Source organism: Plecotus auritus, assembly GCF_963455305.1.
Source record: "Plecotus auritus genome assembly, chromosome: 3".
NCBI classification, from domain to species: domain Eukaryota; kingdom Metazoa; phylum Chordata; class Mammalia; order Chiroptera; family Vespertilionidae; genus Plecotus; species Plecotus auritus.
Window position 1 is genome coordinate 226,021,983 of NC_137772.1, and position 17,157 is coordinate 226,039,139.

The 17,157-nt window shown below is 58.0% G+C and overlaps 1 protein-coding gene across 4 annotated transcripts in view; it reads left to right on the forward strand.

The window, feature by feature from the left end:
* The window catches only part of PPARA (peroxisome proliferator activated receptor alpha), a 65,281-nt gene that overhangs the window by 5,598 nt on the left and 42,526 nt on the right, over positions 1–17,157 (forward strand). Inside the window, exon 1 of one of the 4 annotated variants that reach the window (XM_080660975.1) lies at positions 14,661–14,915. The exons of 2 other annotated variants lie outside the window; for them this stretch is intronic. In XM_080660975.1, the coding sequence (XP_080517101.1) occupies positions 14,783–14,915 (133 nt within the window). In that variant the 5' untranslated portion in view covers positions 14,661–14,782. Of the gene's footprint in view, positions 1–14,660; positions 14,916–17,157 lie in introns of those variants that run through there. One more of the 4 variants, XM_080660976.1, reaches the window with a different exon arrangement.

Genomic DNA, 17,157 nt, shown 5'->3' on the forward strand with positions numbered 1-17,157 from the left:
ACGCCTGGCGTGGGTCCTTCCTCGGCATCCCTGGTCCGCCTGACCACGCAGGGGACTGTCCCCGGCCTGGGGGGGCCTGGGAATCAGGCTCTGTGCAGTCTCCCCGGCGGGGGCCGATCCCGGTGAGTGCGGGTCACGGTCCCTGTTACTTGAACTTCCCCACTGACTTGACCTCGGCGCGGGCAGGCTCCCTCTGCCCAGCTGGTCCCGTGCGCCCCGTGGGTGCTTCTGAATGTTCGTGGAACAGATCAGTGAGGAACAGAATTTAATTCAACGAGTATTTGTGGCTGGGCCTCTGTTGGGGGTGGGGAGGGGGCCGAGAAGGACAGACAGCGGGCCTGCCCACAGCCAGAGCAGGTGCCCGAGGCATTTCCACTCCCGTCACCCCTCAGAGAGCGCGAGGGAGCGCTTTCTTCCGTCAGGACGGGGTGTCCTGGGCAGCAGGCCGGGCGTCCACAGGTGGCCCCCGTGTGTCCACGTCACCCAGGCGGCGGCGGCGGCAGATGAAACGATTCTGTGCATAACCGTCACTAGGTGTGGGGCATGCTGTGCATTCGGTGGTTTCTTTTCTTTTCTTTTTTTTTTTTTTTAAATATATTTTATTGATTTTTTACAGAGAGGAAGGGAGAGGGATAGAGAGCTAGAAACATCGATGAGAGAGAAACATCGATCAGCTGCCTCCTGCACACCTCCCACTGGGTATGTGCCCGCAACCAAGGTCCATGCCCTTGACCGGAATCGAACCTGGGACCTTTCAGTCCGCAGGCTGACGCTCTATCCACTGAGCCACACCGGTTTTGGCGCATTCGGTGGTTTCTTATGCGATGGCCTGAGAGCCAAATGAAGTAAAATGCTCTTCCCGTAAGAGCATGGATTCCAATGTCAAGCAACTGTCTCAGCGGGGCAGGGGTGTGTCTTAACCTTTGGGAGTTGGGGAGCGCTTGTGTTCCACGGTGCGAGGGTCCTGCCGACACCTCCGAGGCTCCCCCCCGCCCCCCGTGGAGATGAGACCCGCCCGGGAGAAGTCAGACACGGGGGTGGCGTCTCCGTGTCCCGCTCTCCAGCTGCCTTTGTCCCGCCGTCTCCCGAGACCTGCAGGTCCAGGGGTGCTGGTTTCCTTCCAGGCAACTTGCTTTGCCCTTGGGCCCTGGAGACCCTGCGTCAGCCTCCCAGAAAGCACCCCCCTGACCCGTAAGAGTCGGGGCGCGACCGCAGACGGCCGGCCGGCCTCGCAGGCCTGAAGCTGCCTCTGAGCGGCTGGGAAGGAGATGGGGCGGAGTCGATAGCCTGTCGGAGTCCCTCGCCCCCATTTTTCAGAGGGAGCGAGGCCCCAGGCTTTCCTGCAGCCGCTGGTAACCGAATACGCCGGCGGTTATGCCATAGCCACACCCGGTGACGTGTGGCCACGCTCCAGTGAGGGGACCCCGTTGCTTAGAGAGGGACGTGTGGACAGGCCCCTTCCCTGCGTGCGGGGCTAAGCGCAGGGACCCCGCTGGGCTGCGGCTGGTCGGGCCCGGGGCTGCGGGCCGGGGCGCAGCTCCGAGGGCGTCTGCTTCTGTGACCCACGCGTTGGGTGGATGTTTTCTATCAGAAGGATTTTTGGAAGCACCTCCAGGCAGCTGTCCTCCTGGACAAGTTGACATCCCTACGGCCGCCAGCTCACGGCCGGGGTTCCTCTCCGTCCAGGACAGGAGCAAATTCGGTAACTTCCAGACGGCCGCCCGCTTCAGCTCGCGTTGGTGGCGGGCAGCCCGGCCCGGGCTCCTCGTGTCTCACTCACTGTCCTCTCTCCCTGGCCTCCCGCCTGGGCCCGGGGTGGGGTTCAGGGGATGGTGTTTCTCAGGGCATTCTTCAGGGAAACGAGCCACGGAGAGCCAGCTCCTGGTGTGCCGAGCGCTTTGCCGTAGAAACACGTGGCGGGATCGATGTGCTCGGGGCAGCTGGGACTTCAGGGTTTGTGGGGGAGGGCTGTGCTGGGGTCTGATGATGGCCTTCCTTCCCGTCTGTCACCAGCTCTGCCGGGCGGGGCAGGGCGCCCTGGCTGCGGCCCTCAGACCGTGACCGCAGCCCGCAGCCGTGTTGTCAGCCAGGGCTCCCAGAGGCAGAAACCGTTTCAAAGTTCAGTTGTGCAAGGCTGGGCACGGGACGCATCCCGGGGCCAGCGCGGAGGAGGCGGGGACAGAGGCGGGAGGCGGGGACAGAGGAGGCGAGGACAAGCTCCCTCGGGGACTTAATGCTGGGAAGCTGCGTTCCTTGAGAGGCGAGACCCGCACGGACAGGTTGAAAGAACCTGTGTGACGAGTGAGAACAAGGCGAGGTGGGGGCGGAAAGCGGGCGCCCGGAGCGTTTGCCCCGTTCGGAGAAAAGGTTCTAGAAGCGGGGAGAAGGTGGGGCAGGTGCATGCCCGGCAGCCAGGGTGCAGGCAGGAGTCTGCGAGGGAGAGTGGTGGGGTGGGGGGAGGGTGAAGGGCTCCCCACCCACCGCCCAGCACCCGAGCGCCAGAGGTTGTCGCTGTCGCCCAGGAGACAGAAAGGACGGACCGGCTGGGGTGCTGAGCGGGTGGCGGGAGCGGGGACGTGGACAGCGTGCCCCGTGGGCCCTGTAAGTCTGTCCGACCCGCAGCCTGTGCGTGAGACGGAGTAGCAGGTCCGTGTGGCCTTTTCCCTTCCCTCTGGAAACGGACCGTTTTTTTTTTGTTTGTTTGTTTTTAATATATTTTATTGATTTTTTACAGAGAGGAAGGAAGAGGGATAGAGAGTTAGAAACATCGATGAGAGAGAAACATCGATCAGCTGCCTCTTGCACACCTCCTACTGGGGATGTGCCCGCAACCAAGTTACGTGCCCTTGACCGGAATCGAACCTGGGACCTTTCAGTCCGCAGGCTGACGCTCTATCCACTGAGCCAAACCGGTTTTGGCAAACGGACCGTTCTTGACTCTTCCCGCCGCCTCTGCCTGGGAGGGATGGGCCTGACAGCGTGCACTTCGGTGTCCAGGCCCGAGCCCGCGTGGAGGTGGGCCTTGAACCGCTTCCAGGCCGGCCCGGGACCTCTGACACCCACAGGGGCACGGACCCGAGGGGAAGAAGGATCTGGAAGGGAAAGAGCAGATCCCCGCGCTGACCCGTGGACAGAGGAGAGGGCACCGCCCGGGGCACCGTGCTGCCGTTGGGAATGAAGGAAGGCAGACGGCTTTGTGGGCGGGCGAGCGCTGTCCAGCGGGGTCTGCGGGAGGCACACGCCCGCTTGGCTGCGGGGCGGCCCCAGGACGGAACCCTGGAAGGCCGGAGCGAGCGGCGGAACCAGAGCTCAGGGGGACAGCTTTAGGATGAAGAGACCAAGTCCCGCCCGCGGCCTGCGGCGTGGACACGTCACTCGCGTTTCTCTCCGCCGCCGACCTCCGTTTCGAACACGACGCGTGGCCTGGGCCCGGGAGCGGGCGCTCACTTCCGATGCGTGTGCCTCCCCGGGACAGCCGTGTCCCCGTTGCTGGATGCAGGCCCCTCGCCACCTCCAGAGGTCCCTACGCCTGGTTGCGCTGTCAGGACCTCGGGCCCTACCTGCCTGACGTCGCCCGGCCCTCTGGCCTTGGGGACGCGGATTTATCACGTGTGGTCTGAGCTGCCCAGGGTCTTCCCGCCCCCGCCCCCCACCCCGGCTTCCTCTCTGTCCCGGGAGCGGCTTCTCGTGGGGGCGGCAGAGGCGGGACAAGTGCAGACGGGCGGCTGGTCTGGCCTGCGCCTCAGTTTCCCCATCGACAAGTGGGGTGAAGACCAGTGCCCCCCCCCCCCCCCCCCGCGGGTGGCCGTGCCTGGGCATTAAGAACCCTCTAGCCCAGCCGTGGGCAAACTACGGCCCGCGGGCCGGATCCGGCTGTTCTATCCAGTTCTCTTGCTCTCCCCTCCGCTCCTTTACTTTGAATTTATATGAGTTCACACAAACACTCCATCCATGCTTTTGTTCCGGCTCTCCGGTCCAGTTTAAGAACCCACGGTGGCCCTCGAGTCACAAAGTTTGCCCACCCCTGGTCTAGCTGCTTCCTGGCTCACTGCTGACTCTCAGCCTGCCGGGGCCTCTCCTGCCCTCGCTCCCCGCGTCCCTGGGGGTGGGCAGGCACGGCCCTGAGTCTCGGGGGCCTCCGTTCTCGCTCCACCGGCCGTGTGCAGTTGCTCTCATGCATCCGGGACACTCCCGAGCCCTGACCCTCAGTCCCCCTTCGCCCCATAATCTCTGCCGTGGACTCACAGCCTAAGGTGACTTTTCTCAGGGAAACCTCCCTGGACTGCGAGGCAAACACCTAACCTCGGCCCCTTCATCTGAAACCCGGTGCATTGGGCGCAATCCCTGTCCTGTGAGTCGCAGACCCCGGAGGTCAGAGGTCGGAGGTCGGAGGTCGGGAGTCATCGTGGCCTGGCTGGCCCTCATCCCCCAGCGCACTGCCGGCAGGTGCCGCGGGACCGGCTTTGTGAGCCTGCCCTCCGTTTGAGGTTTTGTTTCTCCCCCTCCATATGGGATTCCTTCGAGGCTTAGTCAACCTCCTGCCCGGCCGGTGAGCTCAATGGTTAGCGCAGTGGTCGGCAAACTCCTTCGTCCACAGAGCCAAACATCCACAGGACAACGGTGGACATTTCTTTGGAGAGGCAAATTTTTTAAACTTAAACTTCTTCTAACGCCACTTCTTCAACATAGACTCGCCCAGGCCGTGGTCTTTTGTGGAAGAGCCACACTCAAGGGGCCAAAGAGCCGCCTGTGGCTCGCGAGCCGCAGTTTGCCGACCACGGGGTTAGAGCATCACCCAGGCGTCGAGGGGCCGCATGTTCAATTCCCAGTCGAGGGCACGTGCCTGGGTTGCAGGTTCGATCCACGGCCCTGGTCGGGGCACGTGTGGGAGGCAACCAGTCGATGTGTCTTTCTCACGTCAACGTTTCGCTCTCTCTCCCCCCGCCTTCCCTCCCTTCCATTCGCTCTAAAAATCACTGGGGAAAATATCCTCCGATGAGGATTTATAAAAGCAAACACACAAAAAACCCCACCTCCTTCGGGAACCCTTCCGTGACGCTGCCCCAAATGGGATGTGCAAGTTTTGTCTCTGATTCTCCTGCCTCTGCTGCGGCCGTTGTCCGCTGAGACCTTGGTCATGGATTCCCGAGCCCTTGCACGTGTTCTGCAGAGCTTTACTGAGCACCTACTGTGCGTGCCCGGCAGTGTCTGGGTGCTGGGAGAGCCGTGGGGAGCGGCGGGCGCAGGCATTCCGGGTGCCAGCGCTGCGGGCCCCAGGCGCGGGAGCCCCGGCCGCGAGGCCGGCAGCACCGTGGCGTGGCGGGCCGGGGCCGGCGCACGGGCGGGCGGTGCCTCCTGCCGCACCACGGTCGCCGTGCCCCGAACGTGCGGCTCGGTTAGGGTTGCCTTTGAATTCGGCATTTCCTCCCACTGAAGGAGCCGAGCTGGGAGAGCGAACAGAAGTTACACAAGACGTTTCAGAGCCCGCTTTCATGCCGGCGCTTATCTTCAGGGCACCGAGCGCTCAGGGGAAAGCCTTTGACCCACTTCGGGCCGCCGAGTCAGGTCTTAGGTGGCGGTTCGCTCACACATGCAGTGACCTGTTCCAGGGCGCCCTGGGTGCCCGGGGCCGCGCCTGCCTTCTCTCCGTCGCGACAGTTCCAGCATCAGAGGCGGGGAGGCCCTCCTGCCCGGGTCTGTCTTAATGAGCGTGGTGATCGCGCTCCGAAAGGCACGCTCTGGGGGACCGGAGCTGGCTGGCGTGTCCTTAGCCGGGCTCCGTTTGGGGTGGGAGCGGGGAGAGGACTCTCCCCGGGCTCTGCAAGCTCCTTCCCTGGGGTCATAGACCACGAGGGAGGTCAAGGCCGCAGGGGCAGGCAGGCCATGCTCTGTGGCTGGGGTGACGGGAGGAAGGCCGGCAGCTCTATGCTGCCCGGGGCGTCAGGGGCCCGTAGGTCAGGTGGGGGCATGGCTGGCTGCCGAGGCGCCTGCGAAATCCTCCTGCCCTCCTCCGTGGGCAGGGCTGCCTTCCAGCCCCAGCTCCCTCTCCCATTAGGCTCCCTCAAACCAGGCAGGGGAGCTGGGGCTGAGGGTTTTTTCCAGTCACGTGTATGGAGTGTTATTTTTTTTCTAGTTTTATTTTTTCAGTATGTCTTTATTGACTTTAGAGAGAGGAAGGGAGAGAGGTAGAGAGATGGAAACATCCATGAGAGAGGAACATCGATCATGCCCTTGACCAGGAATCGAACCCACGACGCTTTGGTACGAAGGCTGATGCTCTAACCACTGACAACACCGGCCGGGACCTGTGTATGGGTTTTTTGGAAGAGCACAAAATGTTCTTTTTAGCTCTTTTTTTAAAAAAAATTTATTTTATTGATTTTTTACAGAGAGGAAGGGAGAGGGATAGAGAGCCAGAAACATCGATGAGCTGCCTCCTGCATACCTCCCACTGGGGATGTGCCCGCAACCAAGGTACAGGCCCTTGCCCAGAATCGAACCTGGGACCCTTCAGTCCGCAGGCTAATGCTCTATCCACTGAGCCACACCGGTTTCGGCTGTAGCTCTTTTTTTGTAGGAAGTAACAAGGAAAGAGAGAAATAGCCATGACACACTGCAGAGCTGACAGATACTCAGAGTGTGAGCAGTTTGAGCACAACGAGATGGGAGCCCGCTCCTGACAATGGCTTAGTAAAGCGGAAGCCGACTCGAAAAGGTGGGGGATCGTCAATGGGCGGAGGCACCGGCGAGCTCACGAGGCGGCGGGCAGGCACCGGGCCGCGGTCTGGAACGTGGCAACGTGGCATCTGGGGCCGTGCTGTCCCTGGGATGCTGGCCAAAGCCACACCCCAGGATGAAGCAGTTAAGGACCTACGTCCTTGTAGCACTTCTGTGGGGCCAGGAGCCAAACCCTGGGATAGAAAGCCTTGAAGGAGGGAAGGCCCTGGGAACACCCAGACTTGGGGTTGGAACCTCAAAACGCTGCCCCGAGGACGGAGGTGACCCGGGACTGGATCAGCTGCTCAAGGACCGAAGCCCAGACATCTCAGTCCTCGTGGGTGGATGAAGGTGACCCCACGTGGCTGAGACCTCGGATGCCAGGCAGAGCCACCGCATCGAGGGATGGCGTCACCCTCGGCCTCTATTTCTCAGAACAAGCTTCCAAATACAGGCGGCCCTCACTTTGCTCAGTTCTGCGACGCACCAAGTTTAAATGCCGCGGAAAGTGAAACGGTGTGAACCACGTCCTGCGTGGTTCGGGGTTCGGGATCTGGAGAAGGGCCGCGTGCAAATGACAGAGACGAGACAAGAAATAATAATTTGGAAATATTGGGGGGCCAGGTGAAAGTCCAACGCAAGGAGAAGGACGTCACTGGTGCCCAGGCCCTGCCAACCTTTTATTCAATTTTGGATACACGTCTAGCCCTTAGGCAGGCAGGCAATTCCGGTAACAGACAATCTTAAAGGCCAGTAAATATTAGTAAAGATTTATTCTGAGACTGTTTGGTCAGGAAATTGCTTGAGCCACCATTGTCTCAACTAAACAATCGGTGCACAGCTCTGGCCCTTGCCCGGGGCTCAAGGTTCACCAGCGTTCTGGCTCCTTGTTTACACGTCTCTGAGAGTGGAGACAATGGGTGGCTTCCCACATTAAACAACAGCAGCCCCCCAACAACACGGCTGCATCCCAGTTACCGTGAGCAGTTGTGTAAAGTACAGTCCACTGCCCGCTCTCCAGCCCACAGATCACTGCATAGATACCGGTAGCATGTGCATAGGGACCGGAGACCAATCCCATCGCTGCTTTCAGAGTCAGTGACCAATCCCATCGCTGCTTTCAGAGTCAGTGACCAATCCCATCGCTGCTTTCAGAGTCAGTGACCAATCCCATCGCTGCTTTCAGAGTCAGTGACCAATCCCATCGCTGCTTTCAGAGTCAGTGACCAATCCCATCGCTGCTTTCAGAGTCAGTGACCAATCCCATCGCTGCTTTCAGAGTCAGTGACCAATCCCATCGCTGCTTTCAGAGTCAGTGACCAATCCCATCGCTGCTTTCAGAGTCAGTGACCAATCCCATCGCTGCTTTCAGAGTCAGTGACCAATCCCATCGCTGCTTTCAGAGTCAGTGACCAATCCCATCGCTGCTTTCAGAGTCAGTGACCAATCCCATCGCTGCTTTCAGAGTCAGTGACCAATCCCATGGCTGCTTTCAGAGTCAGAGACCAATCCCATCGCTGCTTTCAGAGTCAGTGACCAATCCCATCGCTGCTTTCAGAGTCAGTGACCAATCCCATCGCTGCTTTCAGAGTCAGTGACCAATCCCATCGCTGCTTTCAGAGTCAGTGACCAATCCCATCGCTGCTTTCAGAGTCAGTGACCAATCCCATGGCTGCTTTCAGAGTCAGAGACCAATCCCATCGCTGCTTTCAGAGTCAGGCTGTGACTGGTCCCGGTGCATCAGTCATTTGGGCCACAGCAAAGCGGGTAATCCTAGCCTCCTCGTCTCCCAGTGAAAAACCCACCTGACGTTTTCTAGAAATGGGTGCGCGCAGGAGGAGTGGGCCAGCAAAGATGAAAATGCAGAAGATAAGAGAGGTGAGGATGCTGGAAGTAAAATCCTAATCAAACGTAAGTGGAGTCATAGAAAAAAATAGCCGCCCCGGGAACGTGGATGCTCCTGCCTGCGGGAGGCGCTGGACCCACCGTGGAGGGACGTGGAAAAGGTGAAGGTGTCCTGGAGAAAGTGGCCCCAGCAAAACACTTTCCAGTGTTTGTGCACCACTTTATATAGCACCTTCATGTTGGGGATCCAGCCCCAGCCGGGCATGTGCCCTGACCGGGATTCCAGCCCACCACCCTCGGTGCCTGCGCCAACGCCCAGCCAGCTGAGCCACAGTGGCCAGGGCCACATGGTGCCTTCCATGGCCTGGCACTGCCACTCACATCCAGACTCTGCCATAGGACACACAACACAACCAGCAAGCAGATGAGGCGAGAAGACCTCAGGAACCAGCAGAAACAACAGATGATAGAAACAGACCCTCATGACTCGCAACAGGAGACTTACCACATGCAAACTTTATTTATTTTATTTTTTTATTTTTTTTATAACACTATTCTTATTTTTTTAAAAATATATTTTATTGATATTCTACAGAGAGGAAGGGAGAGGGATAGAGAGCTAGAAACATCGATGAGAGAGAAACATTGATCAGCTGCCTCCTGCACACCTCCCACTGGGGATGTGCCCGCAACCAAGGTACATGCCCTTGATCGGAATCGAACCCGGGACCCCTCAGTCCGCAGGCCGACGCTCTATCCACTGAGCCAAACCGGTTTCGGCCACATGCAAACTTTAAAAGAAACTTGCTTACTATACGCAAGAAGAGGAGCCATAAGGTTGGGAATTTGGTAGAGTACGAGAAATTGTATTTTTTACAAAGGACATTGATTTGAAAAACCGAGCAGAAATTATAAAACTGAAAAAACACAGCTGGAATCACGCACTCTGTAGAGAGATATAACAACAGAGTAGACACAGCTGGTGAGAGGGTCGGTGAGCTATGGCGGGTCCGAAGGTGCTATATAAAGTGGTGCACAAAGACTGAGGCGGGACGGCGCTGACAGAGCCACCAGTGAGCCGTTCTAATGTGGTTGACTGGAGGCTGAGGGCACAAGAGAGCAAGCACGGGGCAGGAGCAATATTTGAAGAGATAGTGGTTGAAGTTTTTCCAACATTGGTGACATCAGATCACAAGTTCAAGAATCCTCAAGAACTCCTAGCGGAATTAAAAACAGAAAATCCATACTTAATCACATCACTGTAAAACTGCTGGGGTGGAGGGGGGTGGGGGAAGCAAAGGCAGAGATAATCTTTAAAGAAGCTAATGGTAAAAAACAAAACAAAAACACCCAATCCTTTCCAAGGCGCATCAGTTCAGAGAACATTTCTCAACCGGAACAGCAGGAGCCGCAGGAGGAGGAGAGGACAGCTCCGTGCGCCGAAGGCTGGGTTTCTCCCAGGAATGCAAGGTTCGCTCAACATGTAAAAGTAACGGAGCATCGATAAACATGAAGTGCTTTGGGACAGAAATGCACGAGACCTGGACAGTGAAATCTGCAAAACATGGCTGAGAGAAATGTTAAAAGACCCAAATCAAAGGCCGGCCACACCGCGCTCGAGAATCGGAAGACTCGGTGTCATTAAGAGGGCAGTCACGGTTCGATTCCCGGTCAGGGCACATGCCCGGGTTGCAGGCTCCGATCCCCAGTAGGGGGCGTGCAGGAGGCAGCCGATCGATAATTCTCTCTCATCATTGATGTTTCTATCTCACCCTCTCCCTTTCTCTCTGACATCAATAAAAAAAAAATATATATATATATATATATATATATATATATATATATATTTTTAAATATATTTTATTGATTTTTTACAGAGAGGAAGGGAGAGGGATAGAGAGTTAGAACCATTGATGAGAGAGAAACATCGATCAGCCGCCTCCTACACACCCCCCAATGGGGATGTGCCCGCAACCAAGGTACATGCCCTTGACCGGAATTGAACCTGGGACCTTTCAGTCCGCAGGCTGATGCTCTATCCACTGAGCCAAACCGGTTAGGGCAAAAATATATATTTTTTAAAAAAAGAAATTATAGTAGAGCTGCAGTAATCAAGACCATGTGGTAGTGGTGTGAAAGCAGTCAAGTAGATGACCGGAGCAGTGTAGCAAGTCCAGAAACGGGCCTGGCATATATGGTCAGTTGATTTTCTACAAAGTGACGAGTCACAGCAGTGGGCAAAGGTAACCTTTTCAACAACCCGTGCTGGAATGATGGGATGGCAGTATGCAAAACGGACCTCAGCCCTCATCTCACACCATCTTGAAAAAGAAGAAGGAGGAGAAGGAGAACTTGCAGCGGGTCATACACCTAGTTGTAAGAGTCGAAACCATACCAGAAATCGTGGTGATTTGGGGTTTGGCAAAGATTACTTCTGTATGATGCAAAAAGCGTGAGCTATAAAAGAAAGCGGGGCTTCACCAAAACGATAAACCTTCTTACCCAAAGACACGTAAGAACACACAAAGGCAAGCCACAGACTCAGAGAAAATATTGGCAAACCGTATCTGACCAAGAACCCGTAGCTGGAATGTATAAAGATCTCTTGGAATGCCATCAGGAGGAGATGACCCAATTAAGAATGAAAGCAAAGCGAGGGGAAAATTGGGATAAACTGTTGAAGGAAGGGCACTGGCTGGCCAGGAAGCCCATGAATGACGGCCCACATCCCTGGTCATTGGCAAACGCACATTAATGGTATAGACGTCACGGCTGGCAGAGAGAGCCCGCCGCACCCTGACCAGAACGGCTGACATCGAGGCGACCGGCCAAGTGTGGCTGAGGAGGGGGCGGGGGGAATGGGAAAAGTACAGCCACTTGGGAAAACATTTTGGCAAACGGTACCGCTGATATTATTTTGGAAAGTGTCATATGCCTGAAAGAAGCCGTTCGGAGAAGGCTGTGCCGTATGATCCCAGCTTGGAGACGCTCTGGAAAAGGCAGAACGATGGAGACGCAGAGAGATTTGTGGTCGCCAGGGGTTAGGTGGAGGGAGGAGCGGGGGGAGCCCAGAGGGTTTTAGGGCAGGGAAGCGCCTCGGCGTGACACGGCAGTGATGGGTGCGTGTCATTGTACGTTTGTCCAAACCCGTAGGACATGCGACACTGAGAGTGACCCTAATCCAAACTCTGGACTTTGGTGAATAACAATATGGACATTGGCTCGTCAATAGTAACCAGTGCCCCAAACTGACGCAAGTTGGCACTGATAGGAAAACGATGGAGCGGGTGGAGGAGGGTCAGAGCAATGTTTTGTGCTTTCTACTCCATTTTTCTGTAAATCTACAAGTTCTCTCAATAACAGTCTCATAATTAAAAGTTAAAGTGTATATATTATACTAGAGGCCCGGTGCACGAAATTTGTGCACGGGGGGGGGGGGGGAGGTGTCCCTCAGCCCAGCCTGCACCCTCTCCAATCTGGGACCCCTCGAGGGATGTCCCACTGCCCTTAAACAGGCAGTTGGACATCCCTCTCACAATCCAGGACTGCTGGCTCCCAACTGCTTGCCTGCCTGCCTTCCTGATTGCCCCTAACTGCTTCTGCCTGCCAGCCTGATCACCCCCTAACCACTTTAATGCCAGCCTGATTGATGCCTAACTGCTCCCTTGCCAGCCTGTTTTCCCCTAACTGCCCTCCCCTGCAGGCCTGGTCACCCCTAACTGCCCTCCCCTGCAGGCCTGGGTCCCTCCCAACTGCCTTTCCCTGCAGGCCTGGTCGCCCCCAACTTCCCTCCTCTGCCTGCTTGGTCACCCCTAACTGCCCTCCCCTGCAGGCTTGATCGCCCCCAACTCCCCTCCCTAGCAGGCCTGGTCCCTCCCAGCTGCCCTCCCCTGCTGGCCATCTTGTGGAGGCCATCTTGTGTCCACGTGGGGGCAGGATCTTTGACCACATGGGGGCAGCCATCTTGTGTGTTGGAGTGATGGTCAATCTGCATATTACTCTTTTATTAGATAGGATAGAGGCCTGGTGCACGGGTGGGGGCCAGCTGGTTTGCCCTGAGGGTGTCCTGGATCAGGGTGGGGGCTCCCTTGGGGCGTGGGTCGGCCTGGGCGTGGGGCCTGTGGTGGTTTGCAGGCCGGCCACAACTCCTGGTGACCCAAGCAGAGGCCCTGGTATCTGGGGTTTGTTTATCTTCTACAATTGAAACTTTGTAGCCTGGAGTGGAGCCAAGCCTTCTGCTCGCTCTGTGGCGGCAGCCATTTCTGTTGGGATTTATGTATTTTCTATAATTGAAACTTTGTAGCCTTAAGTGGAGGCCTGGGCCGGCCAGGGCTGCAGAAGCTTGGCTTCCTCCATCGCCGCGGGCAACCCTAGCCTCCTGCTCTTTCCAGCTCCGTGGCTGCCGCCATTTCTGTTTGGATTTATGTATCTTCTATAATTAAAACTTTGTAGCCTTAAGCGAGGCCTGGGCCAGCCAGGATATGTGGAAAGCTTGGCTTCCTCCATCGCCAGGGGCAACCCTAGCCTCCTGCTCTTTCCAGCTCTGTGGCTGCCGCCATTTCTGTTTGGGTTTATGTATCTTCTATCATTGAAACTTTGTAGCCTTGAGTGGAAGCCTAGGCCGGCAAGGGCAGGCGGAAAGCTTGGCTTCCTCCATTGCCGGGGAAACCCAAGCCTCCCTCCTGCTCTCTGTGGCCGTAGCCATCTTGGTTGGGTTTATTTGCATATTCACTCCTGATTGGCTGGTGGGCGTGGCTTATGGGTGTAGCGGAGTGATGGTTAATTTGCATATTACTCTTTTATTAGATAGGATGCCTCAGAATAAGTCTAAAACCTCTCTACTCAGAAAACCGATTACATTATTGAGAGACATGAAATAGAGCCCAAATAGATGGGTGGATGTACCATGTTCATGGAAGCGACAAGTGGGCATTGGAAAGGTACCTGTTCTCCTTAGAAAGGCCTCACGTGCCACACGAGGGATGCTGGCCCTTAACCCGGTGCGTGTCTAAGGGAAAGGTGTGGACTCTCAGGCCGGTCACAGAGGGTGTCGGTGCCCCTGCAGCCCCCAAAGCACCCGCTCCCAGGAGGCCTTGGGATGTACTTGCTGAACTTCATAGCAGAAACGCCCGTGTTTTCCCGATTGCTCCTGGTCCCTCAGCATCCCTGTCGCGGTACGTGGCGCTCCTTCTTGCTTCTTTAGAAAGGCTTTCCTGTGTTTTTGTGTGAGAAAGGGAGCGATGCTCAGTATGTACCACGGTGTTAGACTCATTCGGTCCATGCTTACTGAGCCCCGCCGTGTGGGAGAGGAGGCTGAGCGGGAATTCTTGTTAAGGGGTGAGAGGTCAGTGGCAGGAAGGCCTGGATGAACCCTGCTGTGAGCTTGGGGCTCAGGTGGACAGGGTCCTTCCCGGGGGCGGGGGGGTCTGGGCGGGCTTCTGGGAGGCGGTGGTACCTGAGCGTGCCCTGAAACGGGCGGGCATAGGAATGGGGTAACGGCGGAGGCTGGAAGGCATGCGGTTGGCGAATGCCGGGTCTGTTCCTTCGGCCGGAATACGGGGCCTGCCAGGGAAGGGAGAGAGGGTGGGTCCCCCACCGTCAGGCCTTGTGGGGTATTGATGAAGCTCGGGCTCCCTTTCCCACGGCTGGTGGGGGCAGATGGGAGCCTGCTGACCAGTACGTGCGGGGCTGTTACAGATGCTCAGTGTGGGGGTGTCCCGCGGAGGGTGGGGGAGCTGGTAAGGTGCACCCGGAGGGTGGGGGAGCTCCAGGGTGGCCTCCCGAGAAGGTGACGACTGAAAGGTGAGAGAGTGGCTGCGACACCAGGTTGGAGTGTGTCCCGGCAGAGCCGCGGGCAGCCAGCCGGCGCCGGGAGGGGCCCGGGCACGTGTGCCTGGAGGAATGTCCCGAGAGGAGAGGACAGGAGGTCCCCGAGAGAGGTGGCGACCGGTCACCATGGAGGCCCGGGGGCGTTGCAAGGGCTCCGGGTGTCCGTCCTCTGTGAGAGCTGCCCTGGAAGGCGGGTGCTCCGTGGGGTGTGACACGCATGTGACACGCTGGCTTTAGCTGCCAAGTCTCCCTCTGGCTGTCGTCGGGCCAGACAGAGCTGAGGGTGTCTCCAGGCTGACGGGGCTGCTGGGGGGTGACAGGAGGACCCCACTGCACAGGGAGGGCACCCACCGTGGTCCAGCCTGGCCTTCATGGAGCCACGTGACCTTGGATGGTGTCATCCTTGGTCTGTCTCCTTACCTGCAAGGCCAGGTATTGGGCGCTGAGGTGGCGCAGGCCCCTGAGGAGGGGGCGGAATGACTGTCCTTCAGGCTGCCCCCGGGGAGAGCTGGCGGGGAGAGCAGGTGAGGCTGTGGCAGGGGTCCAGGTGGGAGGGGGCAGGGGTCCAGGTGGGAGGGGGCAGGGGACAGGGGTCCAGGTAGAAGGGGTCCAGGTGGGAGGGGGCAGGGGTCCAGGTGGGAGGGGGCAGGGGTCCAGGTGGGAGGGGGCAGGGGACAGGGGTCCAGGTAGAAGGGGTCCAGGTGGGAGGGGTCCAGTGGGAGAGGGCAGGGGTCCAGTAGGAGAGGGCAGGGGTCCAGTGGGAGGGGGCAGGGGTCCAGTGGGAGAGGGCAGGGGTCCAGGTGGGAGGCTGTGATGCCCGGTGCCAGGTGGAGACTGATGGATGCCAGTGACTTAAGAGGGAAACAGATTTACTCAGAACAAACGGACCGCCCGCAGGACCCTACACTGTCCCTCTGCAGCCGAGAAAGGCCAAGGTCACCCCAGGGCGTGCCGGGGACGAGGCGAGTGGACAGCTGCTCCCGCCTCGCGGACGCTCCCGGCTGGCTGGGCGGCTGGGCGCCTGCCGCACCGGAGCCCGTGGCTGCCACAGGCCCCTCCACGCTCCGCGTTGGCCCAGCGGGAGTGCAGGTCGGTCCCGGGAACGGGACGTCCTTCACCCACAGCGGGCTCGGAGCAGAGCCCACCGGGCCCTGGTTTCGCTGAGCGGGGCGCTCTCCCCTTTTAGGGCAGGTGCTTCTGCTCCCCCTTCCTTAGAAACAGGCTTGTCCCCCAAGCGGAGCGGCCGCCGCAGAAGCGCCTGGTGTGTTGTCAGCGACGGTCGCTGACGTCTGAACTGTATAGAGCTGCTTGGCATCAGCGTCCGGGAGGTTTGGTTTCTGTTTGTTGTTTTTTTTTTTTTTTTTTTTTTTTAATATATTTTATTGATATTTTACAGAGAGGAAGGGAGAGGGATAGAGAGTTAGAAACATCGATGAGAGAGAAACATCAATCAGCTGCCTCCTGCACACCTCCCACTGGAGATGTGCCCGCAACCAAGGTACATGCCCTTGACCGGAATCGAACCCGGGACCCTTCAGTCCGCAGGCCGACGCTCTAGCCACTGAGCCAAACCGGTTTCGGCTGTTTGTTTTTTTAAAATACGTTTTATTGCCCTGACCGGTGTGGCTCAGGGGATAGAGCGCTGGCCTGCGGACCGAAGGGTCCCAGGTTCGATTCCGGTCAAGGGCATGTACCTTGGTTGTGGGCACATCCCCAGTGGGAGGTGTGCAGGAGGTGGCTAATCGATGTTTCTCTCTCATCGATGTTTCTAACTCTCTCCCCCTCTCCCTTCCTCTCTGTAAAAAATCAATAAAAATATGTTTTAAAAAATAAAAAATAAATAAACTATATTTTATTGATTACAGAGAGGGCGGGAGAGGAGAGAGACAGAAACATCAATGAGAGAGAGTCATGGATCGGCTGCCCCCTGCACGCCCCGCACTGGGGATGGAGCCCGCCACCCGGGCCTGTGCCCTGACTGCAAATTGAACTGTGACCTCCTGGCTCCTAGGTCGACGCTCCACCCCTGAGCCACGCCGGCCGGGCCACCTACTTTATTTTTAATTAAATGGCTTGGGGTGACCCTGGCCAACACGAACACACGGTTTCAGGGCGGGTTTCTGCGACTAGCTCTGTGTATCCCACCGTGTGCCCACCACCCGCAGTCACATCTCCTCCGTCACCACACATCAGGCCCCCCCAACCTCCCCCTGGCAGCCCCCACTGCTGTGTGTGTTCACAGGTGTCAGTGTCATGCCCCACACATGCGTGAACTCATATGGTCCCCGGCTTCCTCTGACTGACTGACGTCACTTCGCGTCATGTTCCCCAGGTCCATCCACGTTGCTGCCAGAGGCGCCATGTCATCCTTCCTTCTGGCCGAGGAGCATCCACTGTGGATTGTCCCCCATCTTCTGCCTCCGGTCCTCTCCCGCGGGCAATGTTGTCTCCATGGCCTGGCCTCCGTGAATAATGCTGCCACGCACACAGGGGCGCATCTGTCTTAGCGATACGGGGTTTCGAGTTTTCCGGGGGTACACCCAGGACAGGGGTTGCTGGGTCCTGGGGTAGCTCTGAGGCCTGGCCCAAGGCGGAGAGCTCACCCCCTGTTTCGTGTCTCCCTCTTGGCCCCGTCTCCGTCTCCCACACCCACTGCCCTGGGCTGTGGCCCCCAAGGCCAAGGCGCCTCGGCGGGTGTGTGCTCGTGGTCGGCACGGCCAGGGCTCAGGTGCCCACCGGTCTGTGCCCTGGTGGCGGCGGGCACCT